At 43.6% G+C, this 25,075-nt stretch overlaps 1 protein-coding gene across 1 annotated transcript in view; it reads left to right on the top strand.

The window, feature by feature from the left end:
* The window catches only part of LOC120021179 (protocadherin Fat 3-like), a 150,975-nt gene that overhangs the window by 75,743 nt on the left and 50,157 nt on the right, over positions 1-25,075 (top strand). The window contains exons 18-24 of the mRNA XM_038964816.1: positions 4,213-4,365; positions 4,710-4,844; positions 9,197-9,466; positions 11,797-11,959; positions 17,062-17,258; positions 19,394-19,547; positions 19,927-20,160. Of these exons, the coding sequence (XP_038820744.1) occupies positions 4,213-4,365; positions 4,710-4,844; positions 9,197-9,466; positions 11,797-11,959; positions 17,062-17,258; positions 19,394-19,547; positions 19,927-20,160 (1,306 nt within the window). The remainder of the gene's footprint in view (positions 1-4,212; positions 4,366-4,709; positions 4,845-9,196; positions 9,467-11,796; positions 11,960-17,061; positions 17,259-19,393; positions 19,548-19,926; positions 20,161-25,075) is intronic.

Raw genomic sequence — 25,075 nt, 5'->3', positions numbered from 1 at the left:
TGATGTCCTCCTCCCTCTGGACCATCTCTATGGGCTTGTTGATGTCCTCCTCCCACTGGACCATCTCTATGGGCTTGTTGATGTCCTCCTCCCACTGGACCATCTCTATGGGCTTGTTGATGTCCTCCTCCGACTGGACCATCTCTATGGGCTTGTTGATGTCCTCCTCCCACTGGACCATCTCTATGGGCTTGTTGATGTCCTCCTCCCACTGGACCATCTCTATGGGCTTGTTGATGTCCTCCTCCCACTGGACCATCTCTATGGGCTTGTTGATGTCCTCCTCCCACTGGACCATCTCTATGGACTTGTTGATGTCCTCCTCCCACTGGACCATCTCTATGGGCTTGTTGATGTCCTCCTCCCTCTGCACCATCTCTATGGGCTTGTTGATGTCCTCCTCCCACTGGACCATCTCTATGGCCTTGTTGATGTCCTCCTCCCACTGGACCATCTCTATGGGCTTGTTGACGTCCTCCTCCCTCTGGACCGTCTCTATGGGCTTGTTGATGTCCTCCTCCCTCTGGACCGTCTCTATGGGCTTGTTGATGTCCTCCTCCCACTGGACCATCTCTATGGACTTGTTGATGTCCTCCTCTCACTGGACCATCTCTATGGGCTTGTTGATGTCCTCCTCCCACTGGACCATCTCTATGGGCTTGTTGATGTCCTGCTCCCTCTGGACCATCTCTATGGGCTTGTTGATGTCCTCCTCCCACTGGACCATCTCTATGGACTTGTTGATGTCCTCCTCCCTCTGGACCATCTCTATGGGCTTGTGATGTCCTCCTCCCACTGGACCGTCTCTATGGGCTTGTTGATGTCCTCCTCCCTCTGGACCATCTCTATGGGCTTGTTGATGTCCTCCTCCCTCTGGACCATCTCTATGGGCTTGTTGATGTCCTCCTCCCACTGGACCATCTCTATGGGCTTGTTGATGTCCTCCTCCCTCTGGACCATCTCTATGGGCTTGTTGATGTCCTCCTCCCTCTGGACCGTCTCTATGGGCTTGTTGATGTCCTCCTCCCACTGGACCATCTCTATGGGCTTGTTGATGTCCTCCTCCCACTGGACCATCTCTATGGGCTTGTTGATGTCCTCCTCCCACTGGACCATCTCTATGGACTTGTTGATGTCCTCCTCCCACTGGACCATCTCTATGGGCTTGTTGATGTCCTCCTCCCTCTGGACCGTCTCTATGGGCTTGTTGATGTCCTCCTCCCACTGGACCATCTCTATGGACTTGTTGATGTCCTCCTCTCACTGGACCATCTCTATGGGCTTGTTGACGTCCTCCTCCCTCTGGACCGTCTCTATGGGCTTGTTGATGTCCTCCTCCCTCTGGACCGTCTCTATGGGCTTGTTGATGTCCTCCTCCCACTGGACCATCTCTATGGACTTGTTGATGTCCTCCTCTCACTGGACCATCTCTATGGGCTTGTTGATGTCCTCCTCCCACTGGACCATCTCTATGGGCTTGTTGATGTCCTGCTCCCTCTGGACCATCTCTATGGGCTTGTTGATGTCCTCCTCCCACTGGACCATCTCTATGGACTTGTTGATGTCCTCCTCCCTCTGGACCATCTCTATGGGCTTGTTGATGTCCTCCTCCCACTGGACCGTCTCTATGGGCTTGTTGATGTCCTCCTCCCTCTGGACCATCTCTATGGGCTTGTTGATGTCCTCCTCCCTCTGGACCATCTCTATGGGCTTGTTGATGTCCTCCTCCCACTGGACCATCTCTATGGGCTTGTTGATGTCCTCCTCCCACTGGACCGTCTCTATAGGCTTGTTGATGTCCTCCTCCCTCTGGACCATCTCTATGGGCTTGTTGATGTCCTCCTCCCACTGGACCATCTCTATGGGCTTGTTGATGTCCTCCCTCTGGACCATCTCTATGGGCTTGTTGATGTCCTCCTCCCTCTGGACCGTCTCTATGGACTTGTTGATGTCCTCCTCCCTCTGGACCATCTCTATGGGCTTGTTGATGTCCTCCTCCCTCTGGACCATCTCTATGGGCTTGTTGATGTTCTCCTCCCACTGGACCATCTCTATGGGCTTGTTAATGTCCTCCTCCCACTGGACCATCTCTATGGGCTTGTTGATGTTCTCCTCCCACTGGACCATCTCTATGGGCTTGTTGATGTCCTCCTCCCTCTGGACCATCTCTATGGGCTTGTTGATGTCCTCCTCTCACTGGACCATCTCTATGGGCTTGTTGATGTCCTCCTCCCCCTCCCTCTGGACCATCTCTATGGGCTTGTTGATGTCCTCCTCCCACAGCAACATCTCTATGGGCTTGTTGATGTCCTCCTCCCTCTGGACCATCTCTATGGGCTTGTTGATGTCCTCCTCCCACTGGACCGTCTCTATGGGCTTGTTGATGTCCTCCTCCCACTGGACCATCTCTATGGGCTTGTTGATGTCCTCCTCCCACTGGACCATCTCTATGGGCTTGTTGATGTCCTCCTCCCACTGGACCATCTCTACGGGCTTGTTGATGTCCTCCTCCCACTGGACCGTCTCTATGGGCTTGTTGATGTCCTCCTCCCACTGGACCATCTCTATGGGCTTGTTGATGTCCTCCTCCCAGTGGACCGTCTCTATGGGCTTGTTGATGTCCTCCTCCCACTGGACCATCTCTATGGACTTGTTGATGTCCTCCTCCCACTGGACCATCTCTATGGGCTTGTTGATGTCCTCCTCCCACTGGACCATCTCTATAGGCTTGTTTATGTCCTCCTCCCTCTGGAGCATCCAACTCCTCCCACTGTGTGATGTCAGAGTAGACCACCGTTGTCCCGGGGAACATTCAGATGACTTCCTCTAAATCAGCTCTCATCTGACGAACCCAGGGCTGTCCCCACCGAGGTGGGTGACTATGATGTCAGAAGGCCCTATGATGTCAGAAGGCCCTATGATGTCAGAAGGCCCTATAATGTCAGAAGGCCCTATGATGTCAGAAGGCCCTATGATGTCAGAAGGCCCCTCTGCTAGCTCAGAACAACATAGAGCAGTTTGACCCCACTGTATTCCTCGTTCTCCGAGCCACCTAATCTGACTGTAGTCAAAGGAGATGTTGTGATGCTTTCTTCTCCGACCAGTGGATCCACGAATGTCCAACAAGCCACACAGTCTTCATGCTGACGAATGAGTAAATGCCCGGACGCCCGCGAAAAAAAAAGGCTGCCAAATGTATTAGTAGTTATAGATGTGGAATGAATAGAATTGTATTATGAAAAAGATCATACACAGATTCCTTTTTTGCTCCTGTTTCAGTGAAGCTTTAAACGTACAATTTAGACTTTTGCTATGACAATAAATCATTTTCTGTATGTTTTTCATTTATAGCCAACATCCCCATTGAAGGACCAATCTGTTCTACCTGTTGCATTTCTATGTGTTTGAGCGTGTAAGACGTTATCTTCAAAACAAGACATGGTCTCAAGAACAAGATCAATCGGGCTGAAACGAGACACTCACAATTCACCACATGGCAGTTTCTGGTCATTGCTGTTAGCCAGAATCACACACGGTATTCTGCCCCGTTGAAGTCTGCACTTCGTTTTCGTGACATTGTCAGCTAACCCGTCTATTTTATTATTGGGCTGTTGTATTGTCAATCGTTGTGCACTCTCCGGTGTTATCCTGTTGTGTTATGCAGGATTCTGCTCTGAGAGGATCTCCTGTCAGACTTTCACTCTTTCCTATTTGATCTATCTTTGGCTAAATTACTTTTACGTTTCACTTTTATTGCTGTGTTATGTTGTATAATAATGTTGTACCTTACGGTGTAAAAAAACAGCAAAAAAACAGTTTTAAATGAGAAGTAGACATTGATCTAAAGCCAAAAAAGAAAGGAAATTCACATCAGCACCACAATGTCTACTTCACCCATGCTCTACCAAGGTTTTACAGCACACAGCTTTGACTACAGTAGCCATGTTGGTCTATCGTCCTGCAAATAATGTATAGGCAGGTTGCGTAGGATTCAAACCTTCTCAAATATCCTAATTCATACTCTACGCAGATTCCTTTCTTGAGGAGGTATTCCCTCTTTTTCTGGCCTTCAGACCCATGTCTACTTCTCACTTAAAAACATAGTTTTGTTGTTTCTAATACATTTTAATACAGTTTATAATGCATTATAATACATTTTGTTATGAGCTTGTATGACATCATAATGATCCTGCCTTTGTGTTTCTCTTACAGGGAGGTACGTTCCTGGTGGAGAGAGAGACGGGTCTGGTCCGGCTGACCAATCCTCTGGACTATGAACTGATCAGCATCTACAGGTTTAAAGTCTCAGCTACGACTCGACGAGACCTCATAGAGTCCATCTCTACTGTCGACGTGGAGGTGAAGGTGAGGAATTGACGTGTGTGTGTGTGTGTCTGTCTCCACTATGACACGACGAGACCTCATAGAGTCCATCTCTACTGTCAAAGGTGAGGAATGATGTGTGTGTGTGTGTGTGTGTGTGTGTGTGTGTGTGTGTGTGTGTGTGTGTGTGTGTGTGTGTGTGTGTGTGTGTGTGTGTGTGTGTGTGTGTGTGTGTGTGTGTGTGTGTGTGTGTGTGTGTGTGTGTGTGTGTGTGTGTGTAGCAGGACTGTAGAATAACATATTCAACATGTGGAGGTAGGGTTTCTACCCTTTCCAAAGAGTTTAATTCAGTTTACTTAACCCTCCTCTTCGTCCTCTCTCAAAAGATTCTGGACATAAATGACAACAAGCCGTTGTTCGAGACCAGTTCCTACGTTGCCATGGTGATGGAGGGGATGCCCGTGGGCACCAGGGTGGTCCAGGTGCGGGCGCTCGACCCTGACTGGGGCTCCAACGGACAGGTATTATACTGTCTTCTCTGTTATTATTCACTTCATTATTATCATGTTATCATCTTAGTGTAATAGTATCATCTTATTATCATATTATCATGTTATCATCTTAGTGTAATAGTATCATCTTATTATCATGTTATCATCTTAGTGTAATAGTATCATATTATCATCTTAGTATCATATTATCATCTTAGTATAATATTATCATCTTAGTATCATATTATTATCTTAGTATAATATTATCATCTTAGTATAATATTATCATCTTAGTATCATATTATCATCTTAGTATAATATTATCATCTTATTATCATAGTATCATCTTAGTATTTACATTTACATTTTAGTCATTTAGCAGACGCTCTTATCCAGAGCGACTTACAGTAGAGTGCATACATTTTATTACATTTTACATACTGAGACAAGGATATCCCTACCGGCCAAACCCTCCCTAACCCGGATGACGCTATGCCAATTGTGCGTCGCCCCACGGACCTCCCGGTTGCGGCCGGCTGCGACAGAGCCTGGGCGCGAACCCAGCCCAGCCTGGGCGCGAACCCAGAGACTCTGGTGGCGCAGCTAGCACTGCGATGCAGTGCCCTAGACCACTGCGCCGGGATAATATTATATTATATTATCTTAGTATCATGTTATTATCTTAGTATCATATTATCATCTTAGTATCATATTATTATCTTAGTATCATATTATCATCTTAGTATCATATTATTATCTTAGTATCATGTTATTATCTTAGTATCATATTATCATCTTAGTAGTGCTTTATAGTGGCAAAAAAGAAGTCGGCAAATGATGATCGCTGTTCATCGGTGAATGAAGTTTAAATTTAATTTGTCACATGCTTCGTAAACAACAGGTGTAGACTATGAGTGAAATGCTTACGGGACTTTTAACTTCCTGACTGATGTCTTGAGATGTTTCTTCAATATATCCACATAATTTTCTTTCCTCATGATGCCATCATTTTGTGAAGTGCACCAGTCCCTCCTGCAGCAAAGCACCCCCACAACATGATGCTGCCACCCTGTGCTTCACGGTTGGGATGGTGTTCTTCGCCTTGCAAGCATCCCCCTTTTTCCTCCAAAGATAACGATGGTCATTATAGCCAAACAGTTATATTTTTGTTTCATCAGACCCGAGGACATTTCTCCAAAAAGTACGATCATCGTCCCCATGTGCAGTTGCAAGCCGTTGTCTGTTTTTTTTATGGCGGTTTTGGAGCAGTGGCTTCTCCTTGCTGAGCGGCCTTTCAGGTTACGTCGATATAGGACTTGTTTTACTGTGGATATAGATACTTTTGTACTCGTTTCCTCCAGCATCTTCACAAGGTCCTTTGCTGTTGTTCTGGGATTGATTTGCACTTTTCGCACCAAAGTACGTTCATCTCTAGGAGACAGAACGCGTCTCCTTCCTGAGCGGTATAACGGCTGCTTGGTCCCATGGTGTTTAAACTTGCATACTATTGTTTGTACAGATGAACATGGTATCTTCAGGCATTTGGAAATTGCTCCCAAGGATGAACCAGACTTGTGGAGGTCTACAGTTTATTTTCTGAGGTCTTGGCTGATTTCTTTTGATTTTCCCATGATGTCAAGCAAAGAGGCACTAAGTTTGAAGGTAGGCCTTGGTATACATCCACAGCTTATGGCCCTATACAGCTTGTTGAGTAAGGTCTTAGTGCCAGCATCAGTTTGTGGTGGTAAATAGACAGCTATGAAAAATATAGATGAAGTCTCTCTTGGTAAATTGTATGGTCTACAGCTTATCATGAGGTACTCTACCTCAGGTGAGCAGAACCTCGAGACGTCCTTAATATTAGAGATCTCCCCCCAGCCGTTGTTAACAAAGGGACACACACCTCCCCCCCTTGAGCTTACCCGACGCTGCCGTTCTGCCCTGTTGATGCATAGAAAAACCACCTAGCTGTTCAACCATGACTCCGAAAAGCGTAGGATATTACAGTTCTTCAAGTCCCATTGATAGGATAGTTCGGCAGTGTTGGTACGTTCACCAGTAGAACGGAGGCACATCAGGGTCACATTGGCCTCTCTTACACCACCTTCTTCTTTTCCGAGTCTCTGGATTAGGGCCGGGGTCGGGGTGAGCAGTATGTCCTGCACCTAGTTGAAGAAGAAATCTTTATCCAAGGTTACTGATCACTGATCTGGTGTCCAGAAGCTCTTTTCGGTTATAGGAAATGATGATAGAAACATTATGTACAAAAAAAAGTTAAGATCAGCACAAAGTAAACACAAAATAGCAAAATTGGAAGGAGCTAATTTACATAAACGTAAAATGGCACCATTCTGACTGAATGGTTCTCAGTCCTGGTCTTGGGGACTTAAAGGGGTGCACATTTTAGTTTTTTCCCCTACCACTACACAGATGATTAAAATGATCAACTCATCATCAAGCTTTGATGATTTTAATCCCCTTTTAATGCTCTGTATATTTCAAATGCATACAGTGCCTTGTAAAAGTATTCGCCCCCCTTGGTGTTTTTGCTGCATTACAACCTGTAATTTAAATGGATTTTTATTTGAATTTCATGTAATGGACAAACACAAAATAGTCGAAATTGGTGAAGTGAAATGGGAAAAATGACTTGTTTCTAAAAAATAAAAATAAATGGAAAAGTTGTGCGTGTCTTCACCCCTTTCACTATGAAGCCCCTAAATAAGATCTGGTGTAACCAATTACCTTCAGAAGTCAAATAATTAGTTAAATAAAGTCCACCTGTGTGCAATCTAAGTGTCACATGATCTGTCACATGATCTCAGTATATATACTGAATAAAAATATTTAAATATCTGAAACTTTGAACATCCCACGGAGCACCATTAAATTCATTATTAAAATATGGAAAGACTATGGCACCACAACAAACCTGCCAAGAGAGGGCCGCCCACCAAAACTCACAGACCAGGCAAGAGGGGAATAACCAGAGAGGCAACAAAGGGACCAAAGATAACCCTGAAGGAGCTGCAAAGCTCAACAGCGGAGATTGGAGTATCTGTCCATAGGACCACTTTAAGCCGTACACTCCACACAGCTGGGCTTTACGGAAGAGTGGCCAGAAAAAAGACATAGCTTAAAGAAAAAAATAAACAAACATATGGAAGAAGGTACACCAGTCAGATGAGACTAAAATGTAACTTTTTGGCCATCAAGGAAAACGCTTTGTCTGGCGCAAACCCAACACCTCTCATCACCCTGACAACACCATCCCGATGAAAAACATCCCCACAGCATGATGCTGCCACCACCATCGGCAGGGAATGGGAAACTGGTCAGAATTGAAGGAATGATGGATGGCGCTAAATACATGGAAATTCTTGAGGGAAACCTGTTTAAGTCTTCCAGAGATTTGAGACTGGGACGGAGGTTCACCTTCCAGCAGGACAATGACCCTAAGCATACTGCTAAAGCAACACTCCAGTGGATTAAGGGGAAACATTGAAATGTCTTGGAATGGCCTAGTCAAAGCCCAGACCTCCATCCAATTGAGAATCTGTGGTATGACTCAAAGATTGCTGTACATCAGCTGAACCCATCCAACTTGAAGGAGCTGGAGCAGTTTTGCCTTGAAGAATGGGCAGAAATCCCAGTGGCTAGATGTGCCAAGCTTATAGAGACATACCCTGTAATTGCTGTAAAAGGCGGCTCTACAAAGTACTGACTTTTGGGGGGTGAATAGTTATGCACGCTCAAGTTTTCAGTTTTTTTGTCTTATTTCTTGTTTGTTTCACAATAAATAAATACAAATGTATCTTCAAGTGGTAGGCGTGTTGTGTAAATCAAATGATACAAACCCTCCAAAAATCAATTTTAATTCCAGGTTCTAAGGCAACAAAATAGGAAAAATGCCAAGGGGGGTGAATACTTTCGCAAGCCACTGTATTTCCGCAAGAGATGGGTAAACAATCGCACAATGGTGTTTAAATGGCATTTACCCTTAACTATACTACTGTCCTCCTCTTCCTCCCCCTCCGAATCCCCCTCCTCCCCCTCCTCCACCTCCTCCTCCTTTTCCTCCTCCTCCTCCTCCTCCTCCTCCTCCTCCTCCTCCTCCTCCTCCTCCTCCCCCTCCTCCCCCTCCTCCTCCCCTCCTCCTCGTCCTCCTGCTCCTCCCCCTCCTCCTCCTCCCCTCCTCCTCCCCTTCCTCATCCTCCTCCTGTTCCCCCACCCCCTCCCCCCTCCTCCTCCTCTTCCCCACCCTCTCCTCCTCCTGTTCCCCAACCCCCTCCTCCTCCTGTTCCCCCACCCCCTCCTCCTCCTGTTCCTCCCCCTCCTCCCCCTCCTCCTCCTGTTACCCCCCCCCCTCCTCTTTATTACAGGTCACCTACAGCTTGGGTCCTCCACTTAACCAGATCCAGGAGAACAGACCAGACCGGACCTCTGCTGGTCCCTCATCTGGTATTACTGGTACCAGAACTGGTTCAACTAGTTCTACTGGTACCGGACCAGTGTTCTCCATTGACAGTAAAACGGGCTGGATCACAACCCTGTCTGTTCTGGACCATGAGGCTGGTCCCAGCTACACCTTCGTGGTGGTGTCTTCAGACCTGGGGGAGCTGCTACAACTATCCGCTACCACTGTTGTCACGGTGAGTGCAGGGGTGATGTGTGTATGTGTGGAGGGGAGTGTCTGTTTGTGTGGGGGGGGGGTTGTCTGTGTGTAGGGTGTAGTGTCTGTAAGGGTATCAGTGTCTGTTTGTAAGGGTATTAGTGTCTGTGTGTGTACGGGTATTAGTGTCTGTGTGTGTAAGGGTATTAGTGTCTGTGTGTGTAGGGGTATTAGTGTCTGTGTGTGTAGGGGGGTATTAGTGTCTGTGTGTGTAAGGGTATTAGTGTCTGTGTGTGTACGGGTATTAGTGTCTGTGTGTGTAAGGGGGGTAGAAGATGGCCCTGACAGACATGGACGCCCCAGTTCTAATTCCCAGGCCAACTTTGCATTATTAAATTGTTTTTGTGTTATTTCTTACATTATTAAAATGTTTCTAGTACATCCCAGACCATACTCCAAAACGAGGAAGCACGAGTGGAGAAGTGGGATCTTAGTCAGACTTAGCAGGAGTGGAGAAGTGGGATCTTAGTCAGACTTAGCAGGAGTGGAGTAGTGGGCTCTTAGTCAGACTCAGGAGGAGTGGAGAAGTGAAATATAGTTTACATGTTAACACTCTAAACCAACCCTGTCTGTGTTACAACATAGTAGCACCCGTATCGGTTTTGTTACTCAACAACCAACCTGTCTATAGCAGAACTGCAATAGAACAACAATGGTCAAATACATTTCCAGAATTTCTGATCATTTTCTTTCCTTTGCAAAACTTTAAATCCAAATGTCATCACTGAATACAAAATTCAAGTGTATTTTTTTTTTCACAGAATATTAACACATTGTGTTCACTTTTTCCAGCAATCAGTAAAAAAACTAGTGCACTAAAGTCTAAACCATCAGTATCACAAAATAAGGGAAGATCTAGGAAATGGGGTCTGTCACATTTGTATGATATTTTACAATATTGAGGACATGCAGAGAATGAAGTTGTGTTACTTCTAAAGTAACTTTGGGTAACTTTGTGACCTTCCATTATAAAGCGTTGCTTTGGTGTGGATTAAGGCCTATGCGTTAATATCAGTTGTGTTCCTCCGTTGTATTCACCTTTCCTTATTTCTATCGTGGAGTGTGTTTCTGTGCGCCAATGAAAAGTCAACAAAACTATGAGCAAACCAACCTTTGTATTGAATACATGAAATTGGATTGCGATGATACCGATGAATGAATCCTGTACACAATAACTAAATGTTATTTTTTTAATTATCTTCATTAGGAATAATATTTTGATTTAATGTGTATCAAATCAAGTTTATTTTATATAGCCCTTCGTACATCAGCTAATATCTCGAAGTGCTGTACAGAAACCCAGCCTAAAACCCCAAACAGCAAGCAATGCAGGTGTAGAAGCACGGTGGCTAGGAAAAAAATGAGATTGTTTGGTGAAATATACATAAAAGGAGAGTAATTACGTATTATTCTGTACCTTTTGATATTTGTATTTACAGTTTTGATTTGTCATGATTTAGTTACTGCATATATTTTTTATTGACCTACTGGGAATTTAAAAGACAGACTGACTTTCTGTTTTGCTTAGAGGCTCAAATAAATAAGTGTAACGGCTGATTTCCTCCTCTTCGTCTGAAGAGGAGGTGTAGGGATCGGACCAAGACGCAGAGTGGAAAGTGTCCATGTTTTATTAAGAAAATAACCTGAACACTACTCGAAACAAAATAACAAAGAGAATCTAACCGAAACCAGTCCCGTGTGGCACGAACACTGACACGAAATACAATCACCCACAAAAACCCAACACCAAACAGGCTACCTTAATATGGTTCTCAATCAGGGACAACGATTGACAGCTGCCTCTGATTGAGAACCATATCAGGTCAAACACAGAAATAGACAAACCAGACACAAAACAATGAATGCCCACCCAACTCACGTCCTGACCCACTAAAACAAACCATTAACACAATAACTAGGCAGAACGTGACAATAAGCATGGTATCGTTAATCTTTTTGTTGCAGACATCTGTGTTCTTTTTATGGAAGAACCGTCATTTTGACGGTATAATATAGTTTTGATGTATTTTTTGTTGAGAAGGCAATACATTTTGAAAATGCATAAACTTTTTGGGGTGAAAAAGCCCCCCCCCCCCCCCCCCCCCCAAAAAAAAGAAAATCAACAACATTGTTATGGAAGATCCTTGTAAGTAATTGAGAAAAACTGTAAGTAACAGTAAGGGATGAAATCCTAACTTTACACTTCAGTCGAATTTCAACTGTCTCCCATTGATATCAATGCATGAAGAAAAGTCACATACACACTGTAGTAGTAAGTCTACTTCCTCCTGTCTTCCTGCACCTCTCCAGGTGTCTGTAGCAGATGTGAATGACAACCCGCCGCGATTCGAGAGGGAGTTTTACCGGGGCGCGGTCAGAGAGAGTGACCCGCCAGGAGAGGTGGTGTCTGTTCTCAGCACCAAGGACGGAGACACCACGGATCAGAACAAACTGGTCAGCTACCACATCACAGGTTAGTTAGTTAGTATGTTGGATAGATACTGGTCAGCTACCACATCACAGGTTAGTTAGTTAGTATGTTGGATAGATACTGGTCAGCTACCACATCACAGGTTAGTTAGTTAGTTAGTATGTTGGATAGATACTGGTCAGCTACCACATCACAGGTTAGTTAGTTAGTATGTTGGATAGATACTGGTCAGCTACCACATCACAGGTTAGTTAGTTAGTATGTTGGATAGATACTGGTCAGCTACCACATCACAGGTTAGTTAGTTAGTATGTTGGATAGATACTGGTCAGCTACCACATCACAGGTTAGTTAGTTAGTATGTTGGATAGATACTGGTCAGCTACCACATCACAGGTTAGTTAGTTAGTATGTTGGATAGATACTGGTCAGCTACCACATCACAGGTTAGTTAGTTAGTATGTTGGATAGATACTGGTCAGCTACCACATCACAGGTTAGTTAGTTAGTATGTTGGATAGATACTGGTCAGCTACCACATCACAGGTTAGTTAGTTAGTATGTTGGATAGATACTGGTCAGCTACCACATCACAGGTTAGTTAGTTAGAATGTTGGATAGATACTGGTCAGCTACCACATCACAGGTTAGTTAGTATGTTGGATAGATACTGGTCAGCTACCACAACACAGGTTAGTTAGTTAGTATGTTGGATAGCTAGTGTGTTGGATAGTTAGTTAGGATGTTGGTTAGTTAGTTAGTTGGTAAATTGATTACTTAGTTATTACCAAGCACCCAGGATGATGGAGAACAGCTAAGTGTCTGTGTGTCTGTGTGTGTGTGTGTGTGTGTGTGTGTGTGTGTGTGTGTGTGTGTGTGTGTGTGTGTGTGTGTGTGTGTGTGTGTGTGTGTGTGTGTGTGTGTGTGTGTGTGTGTGTGTGTGTGTGTGTGTGTGTGTGTGTGTGTGTGTGTGTGTGTGTGTGTGTGTGAGAGAGAGACTGTGTGTCGGTCTGTCCAGTAGCTTGCAAAAGTATTAACTCGGTAGGCATAGTGTCTGTGTGTAGGGGGATGCCTACCACTTTCCTTGATGGCCAAAAGCTCAATTTTAGTCTCATCTGACTGGAGTACCTTCTTCCATATGTTTGTGGCGTCTCCCACAATGCCTTTTGGCGAAACACCAAACGTGTTTCCTTATTTTTTTCTTTAAGCCATGTCTTTTTTTCTGGCCACTCCTCCGTAAAGCCCAGTTCTGTGGAGTGTACGGCTTAAAGTGGTCCTATGGACAGATACTCCAATATCCGCTGTGGAGCTTTGCAGCTCCTTCAGGGTTATCTTTGGTCTCTTTGTTGCCTCTCTGATTAATGCCCTCCTTGCCTGGTCTGTGAGTTTTGGTGGGCGGCCCTCTCTTGGCAGGTTTGTTGTGGTGCCATATTCTTTCCATTTTTTAATAATGGATTTAATGGTGCTCCGTGGGATGTTCAAAGTTTCAGATATTTTTTTATAACCCAACCCCGATCTGTACTTGTCCAGAACTTCGTCCCTGACCTGTTTGCAGAGCTCCTTGGTCTTCATGGTGCTGCTTGCTTGGTAGTGCCTCTTGCTTAGTGGTGTTGCAGACTCTGGGGCCTTTCAGAACAGGTGTATATATGCTAAGATCATGTGACAGATCATGTGACACTTAGATTGCACACAGGTGGACTTTATTTAACTAATTATGTGACTTCTGAAGGTAATTGGTTGCACCAGATCTTATTTAGGGGCTTGATAGCAAAGGGGGTGAATACATATGCACGCACCACTTTTCCGTACATTTTTTTTGAATTTCACTTCACCAATTTCAACTATTTTGTGTTTGTCCATTACATGAAATCCAAATAAAAATCTATTTAAATTACAGGTGTAATGCAACAAAATAGGAAAATACGCCAAGGGGGATGAGTACTTTTACAAGGCACTGTATGTATGTATGTATGTATGTGTGTGTGTGTGTGTGTGTGTGTGTGTGTGTGTGTGTGTGTGTGTGTGTGTGTGTGTGTGTGTGTGTGTGTGTGTGTGTGTGTGTGTGTGTGTGTGTGTGTGTGCGTGCGTGCGTGCGCGTGTGTGTGATCAGAACAAACTGGTCAGCTACCACAGGTTAGTATATCAGCTGGTTAGTTAGTTAGTTAATATGTTGGATAGTTAGTTAGTTAGTATGTTACTTAGTTAGTATACTGAACAAACATATTGTCAAAGTATGCGTGAAGGGCTGTAGGAAGTCAGGCGCAGGAGATATTTGGTAGGAAGTCAGGCGCAGGAGATATTTGGTAGGAAGTCAGGTGCAGGAGATATTTGGTAGGAAGTCAGGCGCAGGAGAGCAGATATTTGGTAGGAAGTCAGGCGCAGGAGATATTTGGTAGGAAGTCAGGCGCAGGAGATATTTGGTAGGAAGTCAGGCGCAGGAGATATTTGGTAGGAAGTCAGGCGCAGGAGAGCAGATATTTGGTAGGAAGTCAGGCGCAGGAGATATTTGGTAGGAAGTCAGGCGCAGGAGAGCAGATATTTGGTAGGAAGTCAGGCGCAGGAGAGCAGATATTTGGTAGGAAGTCAGGCGCAGGAGATATTTGGTAGCAAAACGGAGCCTTTTATTTGGCGAACCAAAAGCACACGGCACAAACGAACACGAAATATAAATACGGGTTGAACATAGCCCAGCGCAACCAGCCTAACGTGCGCATACATGAAAACAGATAAACAATACCACACAAAGAAGCGCACCTACTTGCTCGTTGTCCTCACCAGGGTCTTGACCTGACTGCAGTTTGGTGTCGCAACCGACTTCAGTGGAATTGCTCACCATCGATGGCCACTGGCACGCTGGAGAAGTGTGCTCTTCACGGATGAATCCTGGTTTCAACTGTACCGGGCAGATGGCATCGTGTCGGCGAGCGGTTTGCTGTTGTGAACAGAGTGCCCTATGGTGGCAGTGGGGTTATCGTTTGGGCAGGCATAAACTATGGACAACAAACACAATTGCATTTTATAGATGGCAATTTGAATGCACAGAAATACTGTGACGAGATCCTGAGGCCCATTGTCGTGCCATACATCCACCGCCATCACCTCATGTTTCAGCATGATAATGCACAGCCCCATGTCACAAGGATATGTACACTATTCCTGGAAGCTGAAAATGTCCCAGTTCTTCCATGGCCTGCATTACTCATCAGACATGTCCCCCATTGAGCATGTTTGGGATGCTCTGGATCGATGTGTACGACACCGTTTTCCAGTTCCCGCCAATATCCAGCAACTTTACCCAGCCATTGAAGAGGAGTGGGACAACATTCCACAGGCCATAATCAACAGCCTGATCAACTCTATGTGAAGGAGATGTGTCACGCTGCATGAGGCAAATGGTGGTCACACCAGATACTGACTGGTTCTCTGATCCACGCCCCTAATTTTTTAAAAAGGTTATCTGTGATCAACTGTATTCCCAGTCATGTGAAATCCATAGATTATTATTTAAATTGACTGATTTCATCATATGAACTGTAACTCAGTAAAAACATTGAAATTGTTGCATGTTGCGTTTATATTTTGGTCCAGTGAATGATAGATAGTTAGTTAGTATGTTAGTTATCTATGTATTATGTTAGTGTGTTAGTTATCTAGTTATTATGTTAGTGTGTTAGTTATCTAGTTATTATGTTAGTATGTTAGTTATCTAGTTATTATGTTAGTGTGTTAGTTAGTATGTTAGTTATCTAGGTATTATGTTAGTGTGTTAGTTATCTAGTTATTATGTTAGTGTGTTAGTTATCTAGTTATTATGTTAGTGTGTTAGTTATCTAGTTATTATGTTAGTGTGTTAGTTAGTATGTTAGTTATCTATGTATTATGTTAATGTGTTAGTTAGTATGTTAGTTATCTAGTTATTATGTTAGTGTGTTAGTTATCTAGTTATTATGTTAGTGTGTTAGTTAGTATGTTAGTTATCTAGTTATTATGTTAGTATGTTAGTTATCTAGTTAGTATGTTAATGTGTTAGTTAGTATGTTAGTTATCTAGTTATTATGTTAGTGTGTTAGTTATCTAGTTATTATGTTAGTGTGTTAGTTAGTATGTTAGTTATCTAGTTATTATGTTAGTGTGTTAGTTATCTAGTTATTATGGTAGTGTGTTAGTTAGTATGTTAGTTATCTAGTTATTATGTTAGTATGTTAGTGTGTTAGTAATCTAGTTATTATGTTAGTGTGTTAGTTAGTATGTTAGTTATCTAGTTATTATGTTAGTGTGTTAGTTAGTATGTTAGCTAGCTAGTTAGTATGTTGGTTAGTTAGTTAGCTATTTATTATGTTATTGATTTACTATGTTGCTTAGTTAGTTATTTTTTTGTTAGTATTTTGGTTAGTTGGTGTGTTGGTTGGGTGGTTAGTTGGTTGGTTGGTTAATTAGTTAGTGTGTTGTTTAGTTAGTGTATGTTAGTTAGCTAGTTAGTTAGTTAGTTAGTTAGTTAGTTAGTTCACTAGCTAGTTAGGTAGTTAGTTCGTTAGTTAGTTAGTAAGGGTGTTAGTTAGATAGATCGTATGTTGGTTAGTTAGTTAGTATGCTGGTTAGTATGTTGGTTAGTTTTCTTGTTTAGTATGTTGATTAGTCAGTGCGTATGTTAGCTAGTTACATAGTTAATATGTTGGTTAGTCAGTTAGTATGTTGGTTAGTTAGTTAGTTAGTATGTTAGTGTATGTTAGCTAGTTAGTTAGTATGTTGGTTAGTTAGTTAGTATGTTATGTTAGTGTATGTTAGTTAGCTAGATAGTTAGTTAGTTAGTTAGTTAGTTAGTTAGTTAGTTAGTTAGTTAGTTAGTATGTTCGTGTATGTTGGTTAGCTAGTTATCTAGTTCGTTAGTTAGTGTATGTTAGTTAGTTAGTTAGTTAGTTAGTTAGTTAGTCAGTTAGTTAGTTAGTTAGTTAGTTAGTTAGTTAGTTAGTTGGTTGGTTGGTTGGTTGGTTGGTTGGTTAGTTGTTGGCTAGTTAGTTAGTTCCTTAGTTACCAAGTTAATGAGTTAGTTAGTTAGTCAGTACCAAGCACAAAGGACGATGGAGACAGTTGAGTTTGTGTGCGTGTATGTCTGTGTGAATGTCTAGCCTCTCCTCTCGCTACAGGTGGTAACCCAGGGGGAGTGTTCAGTATAGCTCTGGTCCAGGGTGAATGGATGGTGGTGGTGCGCGGTCAGCTGGACAGGGAAAAACAGGACTTCTATCTACTCAACATCACCGCTAGCGACGGCCTCTACATCACCCGTACTGCCGTGGAGGTCACTGTCATGGACGCCAATGACAACGCACCTGTCTGCAACCAGGTCAGAGGTCAGGGGTCACAGTGTAGAACTAGAACAGATATAATTGTAGAAATAGAACAGATAGAAGGATGTTGTAGGAGTATGAGGGTGACATGAAGCAGGGGGAGTCAGTATACTGTAGGAGTAGGGGGAGGCAGTATACTGTAGGAGTAGGGGGAGACATGAAGCAGGGGGAGACAGTATATTGTAAGAGACGGGGGAGACATGAAGCAGGGGGAGTCGGTATACTGTAGGAGTAGGGGGAGACATGAAGCAGGGGGAGACAGTATACTGTAGGAGTAGGGGGAGTCATTATACTGTAGGAGTAGGGGGAGTCAGTATACTGTAGGAGTAGGGGGAGACATGAAGCAGGGGGAGACAGTATACTGTAGGAGTAGGGGGAGTCATTATACTGTAGGAGTAGGGGGAGTCAGTATACTGTAGGGGGAGACATGAAGCAGGGGGAGACAGTATACTGTAGGAGTAGGGGGAGACATGAAGCAGGGGGAGACAGTATACTGTAGGAGTAGGGGGAGACATGAAGCAGGGGGAGACAGTATACTGTAAGAGACGGGGGAGACATGAAGCAGGGGGAGTCAGTATACTGTAGGACTAGGGGGATTCATGTTTCAGGGGGAGTCAGTATACTGTAAGAGACGGGGGAGACATGTTTCAGGGGGAGTCAGTATACTGTAAGAGACGGGGGAGACATGTTTCAGGGGGAGTCAGTATACTGTAAGAGACGGGGGAGACATGTTTCAGGGGGAGTCAGTATACTGTAGGAGTAGGGGGAGTCAGTATACTGTAGGAGTAGGGGGAGACAGTATACTGTAGGAGAAGGGGGAGTCAGTATACTGTAGGAGAAGAGGGAGACATGTTTCAGGGGGAGACAGTATACTGTAGGAGTAGGGGGAGTCATGTTTCAGGGGGAGACGGTATACTGTAGGAGTAGGGGGAGTCATGTTTCAGGGGGAGACGGTATACTGTAGGAGTAGGGAGAGTCATGTTTCAGGGGGAGACAGTCTACTGTAGGAGTAGGGAGAGTCATGTTTCAGGGGGAGACAGTCTACTGTAGGAGTAGGGAGAGTCATGTTTCAGGGGGAGACAGTATACTGTAGGAGTAGGGGGAGTCATGTTTCAGGGGGAGTCAGTATACTGTAGGAGTAGGGGGAGTCAGTATACTGTAGGAGTAGGGGGAGTCATTATACTGTAGGAGAAGGGAGAGTCATGTTTCAGGGGGAGTCATTATACTGTAGGAGTAGGGAGAGTCATGTTTCAGGGGGAGACAGTATACTGTAGGAGTAGGGGGAGTCATGTTTCAGGGGGAGTCAGTATACTGTAGGAGTAGGGGGAGTCATGTTTCAGGGGGAGACAGTATACTGTAGGAGTAGGGAGAGTCATGTTTCAGGGGGAGACAGTATACTGTAGGAGTAGGGGGAGTCAGTATACTGTAGGAGTAGGGGGAGTCAGTATACTGTAGGAGTAGGGGGAGTCAGTATACTGTAGGAGTAGGGGGAGTCAGTATACTGTAGGAGTAGGGGGAGTCAGTATACTGTAGGAGTAGGGGGAGTCAGTATACTGTAGGAGTAGGGGGAGTCATTATACTGTAGGAGTAGGGGGAGTCAGTATACTGTAGGAGTAGGGGGAGACATGAAGCAGGGGGAGACAGTATACTGTAGGAGTAGGGGGAGTCAGTATACTGTAGGAGTAGGGGGAGACAGTATACTGTAGGAGTAGGGGGAGTCAGTATACTGTAGGAGTAGGGGGAGTCAGTATACTGTAGGACATGATAATATTGCGGAAGGCAGAGTTGTTTTATGTGTTTGTGTTTTCAGGTGGTTCCTCCTCGGGGCTATATGGGTTTAATAATACTTGTGTTAATGTGTTTTCAGGTGGTTCCTCCTCAGGGCTATATGGGTTTAATAATACTTGTGTTAATGTGTTTTCAGGTGGTTCCTCCTCAGGGCTATATGGGTTTAATAATACTTGTGTTAATGTGTTTTCAGGTGGTTCCTCCTCAGGGCTATATGGGTTTAATAATACTTGTGTTAATGTGTTTTCAGGTGGTTCCTCCTCTGGGCTATATGGGTTTAATAATACTTGTGTTAATGTGTTTGTACGTGCCTGTCCATATGTGTGTGTTCATATCTCCCTAGGCGGTCTACAGCGTGACCTTCCCTGAGGACATGCCTCCTAACCAGGGCATTCTGAAAGTAGGTGCAGTCGACACAGACACAGGCACCAGCGCTGAGATACAGTACTCACTGTTTGGGATTGGAGTAGAGGACTTCTATATGGACGCAAACACTGGTATGAACACACACACACACACACACACACTGGTATGAACACACACACACACACATACATACACACACTGGTATGAACACGCACACACACACACGCGCAAACACTGGTATGAACACACACACACACACACACACACACTGGTATGAACACGCACTCACACACACACACACACTGGTATGAACACACACACACACGCGCAAACACTGGTATGAACACACACACACACACACTGGTATGAACACGCACACACACAGACATGGGTATGAACACGCACACACACACACATGGGTATGAACACGCACACACACACACACACACATATGCGGAAACACTGGTGGCAGTTTTTGCACAAACAGCTTCTTCTTCTTCTGCTATCTAGGTGACATGAAGACAGCGACGGTGATGGACCGTGAGAAGACCTCCAGCTACAAGTTGATCGCCCAGGCAACCGACGGGGGCGGGCTCTTCTGTCGCTCTGAGGTCTCTGTCACGCTATTGGATGTAAACGACAACCCGCCCTCCTTTTTTTCCAGCCAATACCTGGCCAACATTTATGAGAACGCCGCCCCCAAAGCACTGCTGACACGCCTACAAGCCAGTGACCCTGACGAAGGTGTGTGTGTGTGTGTGTGTGTGTGTGTGTGTGTGTGTGTGTGTGTGTGTGTGTGTGTGTGTGTGTGTGTGTGTGTGTGTGTGTGTGTGTGTGTGTGTGTGTGTGTGTGTGTGTGTGTGTGTGTGTGTGTGTGTGCGTGCGTGCGTGTGGCATTTATGGTCGGAGATGACAGTACATCTAGGTCTCAGAGCGATATGTTACGTCACATGCACGATAGCTTAAGGTTTAACTAAGAGTATTTGTGTGCTAACTAGGCTTGGGCGGTATACCGTATATCGGAGTATTTTGACAAAAACATCACAATTATTTACTTGAAATTTTTTCAATATATTTAATTATTTGTAGCTAATTTATAACCTTTAACGAGTCACCAACCCGGATCCGGGATCACCCCCCACTCCCCCCCCACTGAGTAGCATAGCTAGCATAGCGTCACAAGTAAATTGTAGCATCTAAATATCATTAAATCACAAGTCCAAGACACCAGATGAAAGATACAGATCTTGTGAATAAAGCCACCATTTCAGATTTTTAAAATGTTTTACAGGGAAGACACAATATGTAAATCTATTAGCTAACCACGTTAGCATAAGACACAATTTTTTTACTCCAACAGTTTTTTCCTGCGTCAGTAGCTATCACTAATTCGACTAAATAAAAATATATATAGCCACTAACCAAGAAACAACTTCATAAGATGACAGTCTGATAACATATTTATGGTATAGCATAGTTTTTCTTTGAAAAATGTGCATTTTTCAGGTATAAATCACAGTTCTACATTGCAGCTGCAATCTGAAATAGTGCTGACGCAGCCAGAACAATTACAGAGACCAACGTCATATAACTAATTACTTATCTTAAAACATTTCAGAAAAATACACAGCGTACAGATATTGAAAGCCCAACATCTGGTGAATCCAAACAATATTTCAGATTTATTAAATGTTTTATAGCGAAAACAAAATGTAGCGCTAAATTAGCATAGCCACGCCAGCCAGAACCAGCTGGGCGCCCCCGACCAGTTCACATGCACGACAGATATATGAAATAACATCGTAAATTGGGTCTTACTATTGCTGATCTTTCATCAGAATGTTGATCAATGTGTCCTTAGTCCTGATGAGTCGTTCAATCCATTCATAATGGCAACTTTCCCTCTTCATTTAGCATATGTACTGGTCGACTGGCCAAAGTAAAAAAAAGTCACAGAACGGAACACGGCAAAACTCCCGAAAAAATTCAAATAATCTGATTAAACTATATTGAAAAAACATACATTAAGATGATATGGTCACATGTATCAAACAAACTTCGAGACGGAGATAGTTTTCATCCGTAACGGCAGCAAAACAGTAGACAATCGCACCTCCAAATAGCGCGAATCAGAGAACCGGAAGTTGTCGGTCACGCCAAAGAAATAGGTCTTATTTCACGTCAGTACAAGGTAAACAAAAAATTTCTCCTCTGACGTCCTCTTGACACCCAGAGGAAGACGAATGAAGTGTGTTTCGGGTCATAGGTGGCGTGACCATATATAGGCAGAGCGTTGAAGCGAGCATACACATCTTGCATTCTTCTTCTTGGTCAGGGAAAGTGCTGTCAAATGACTTCTGTTTAACTCAGAGACAAAATTGAAACGGTTTTAGAAACTATAGATTGTTTTCTATCCAATGGTATTAATTATATGCATATAGTAAGAGCAATAATTGAATAAGAGGCAGTTTAATCTGTAGAGGAAATTATGCTAATGCGAAAACAGCACCCCCTATAGTGGCAAGAAGTTTTAAGTAAATACCTGCAGTCAACTTGTAAAAACCTTAGGAGATAAAGCTGATCAACCTGTCACATTATTTTACACGATGAACAGCCAGTCACGTGTTTGTTTGTAAAATACACAACGGGAGAAAGCGGGAGCTGGTGAATCCATAGAGTTCTCTATCTGTCTGTTGTGTACGGTGCACATGAGGTGATGAAGTTACACAATTCACTACTAAATGTTTGCCATCAGATATCTTCTAATGGCTTTCTGACAGAAGTCAAAGAGCTCTGGATGAGGTCTGTACAGTTGTCATAAGATATCTGCGTGAAGAGGAAAAGGGGCCAGAGGGCGGGCTACCTTCTGAGAATTCGTTGGCGATCGAATAAACCCGCACTGTCTTCCATTCTGCAACGTACAATCTTTGGAAAATAAAATCGATGACCTATACGGAAGATTAAACTACCAATGAGACATTCAAAACTGTAATATCTTATGTTTCACGGAGTCGTGGCTGAACGAAGACATTATCAACATACAGCTGGCTGGTTATACGATGTATCGGCAGGATAGAACAGCGGCGTCCGGTAAGACAAGGGGCGGCAGACTATGTATTTTTGTAAATAACAGCTGGTGCACAATATCTAAGGAAGTCTCGAGGTTTTGCTTGCCTGAGGTAGAGTATCTCATGATAAGCTGAAGACCACACTATCTACCAAGAGAGTTTTCATCTGTATTTTTCATAGCTGTCTACATACCACCACAGACAGATGCTGGCACGAAGACCGCACTCAATGAGCTGTATAAGGCCATATGCAAACAGGAAAACGCTCACCCAGAGGCGGCGCTCCTAGTGGCCGGGGACTTTAATGCAGGGAAACTTAGGTATAATTTCAGGTATAAATCATAGTTTACAATTGCACCCACCATCACAACTCGACTAGAATAAATACACAGAGCAACGTGTATTACCTAATTACTAATCATAAAACATTTCTTAAAAATACACAGCTCACAGCAATGGAAAGACACAGATCTTGTGAATTCAGACAATATTTCAGATGTTCTAAGTGTTTTACAGCGAAAACACAATAAATCGTTATATTAGCATACCACATGTGCAAACGTTACCAGAGCATTGATTCAAGCCAAAGAGAGCGATAACGTAATCATCGCCAAAATATATTAATTTTTTCACTAACCTTCTCAGAATTCTTCCGATGACACTCCTGTAACATCATATTACAACATACATATAGAGTTTGTTCGAAAATGTGCATATTTAGCCACAAAAAAACCGTGGTTATACAATGACAATACTAGCAAAACTAGCCTGAAAATGTCGGGCGCCATATTTGACAGTGATCTTGTCTCATGATTAACTATTCATAAACTTGACTAAAAAAATATAAGTTGGACAGCTATCGAAAGACAAATTAGTTCTTAATGCAATCGCTGAATTACATTTCTAAAATTATCCTTACTGTGCAATACAGGGTTCGCCAAGCGAAGCTATACCAAAGAAAATGGCGGAATATGCGCTTAAAATTTTTCGACAGAACAACGATTTATCATCTTAAATATTTCTTACTATGAGGTGATCTTCCATCAGAATCTTGGGCAATGTATCCTTTCTTGGGTCTAATCTTCTTTTGGTCGAAAGATGTCCTCTTGTCCGTCGAAATGCCCACTAACGTTCGACCGGTACTGGAAACGTGCCCGGCGCTTCAAAGTGCATCACCAAGAATTGCCTCAAAATCGCACTAAACGGATATAAATTGCTATAAAACGGTTTAAATTAACTACCTTATGATGTCTTTAACACCTATAACGAGTAAAAACATGACCGGCGATATATAAGTGGCTAAACCAAAGCTTGGAAAGAGAGCCAGTCCAACGTCCTTCGTGCGTCAGGCGCAGGGAGCAAAAGAACGGTACATCCGGTCTTTGGCGTTTTATACAGGCCCTGATTGCGCAATCGACTCCATTCAAATTGTCACCACTTACTGACATCTAGAGGAAGGCGTGGGCAGTGTTTGTATCCTCATAGGATTTACAGGGACTTTAAAACTGACCTGGGACCAGAGGCCAACATTTCTGAAATCTCACTCCCTATCAGGAAAAGTGCTGTAGAATGAGTTCTGTTCCACTCAGAGACATAATTCAAACAGCTATAGAAACTAGAGAGTGTTTTCTATCCAATAGTAACAATAATATGCATATTGTACGAGCAAGAATTGAGTACGAGGCAGTTTAATCTGTAGAGCAAATTATGCTAATGCGAAACAGCACCCCCTATATCCCCAAGAAGTTAAATTAAAAAATTAAAAATTCAGAGTCAGAGAGAGACAGCATGGTACAACCGTCCTCCAGAAAGTAGTCCGTCACAACTTTTTCCAACTGACCTCTGTCGCCTGATAAACTCAGGGCAGCAATGTTATTGAGAGCAGTAGCAACATATCTGCAGTTCTCCATGGCTAACATTATATTAACGTAATATCTTTAGAATAAACTGCAGTAGAAACGATTATCTACGCTTTACGAGCAGCTCATTTTATAGACACAAGGTGCTACACCGCAGACCAATCCAAACTCATCTCTCGGCATGTCCAGCCCACTCATTACCTCAGCCAATCATGGCTAGTGGGAAGGTTGTTCCACTTTTTCTGTGGCTAAACCGACTAGGCTCGTAATTAAACAATTGTATTCGTATTTACGGATGGCATTCAAGTTTGATATTAAGGCACATGAAAGTTCACATGCTCCAGAAGGCATTTCTGCCAAACAACACAATTTTGATTAAAACATTTTTTTACATTCAAATGGCTCTCCTGTGAAGTCGTGACTTGTGACATACACCTAGTTTCCTGAATCGAGTCACATATGAACATCTGGATACCTCCTTAGCCTAATCCTAACTGTACAGTGGTCTAGTCCCTGGCAGACTCAGCAGAGGGGTTCTTCTCCTTCCACTCTCAGTAAGGTTTAGGGTTAGAGGGTCTAGCTAGGCTAACATGCTAACCTTATCCTTCCACTCTCAGTCAGGGTTAGGGTTAAGAGTGTCTAGCCCTAGCTAGGCTCACAGGCTAACATGATCCTTCCACTCTCAGTAAGGTTTAGGGTTAGAGGGTCTAGCTAGGCTAACATGCTAACCTT

The sequence above is a fragment of the Salvelinus namaycush genome, chromosome 26 (genome assembly GCF_016432855.1).
Source record: "Salvelinus namaycush isolate Seneca chromosome 26, SaNama_1.0, whole genome shotgun sequence".
Classification (NCBI taxonomy): Eukaryota; Metazoa; Chordata; class Actinopteri; order Salmoniformes; family Salmonidae; genus Salvelinus; species Salvelinus namaycush.
The sequence above is the reverse complement of the archived record's forward strand: the minus strand, read 5'-3'. Positions and strand labels throughout refer to the sequence as shown.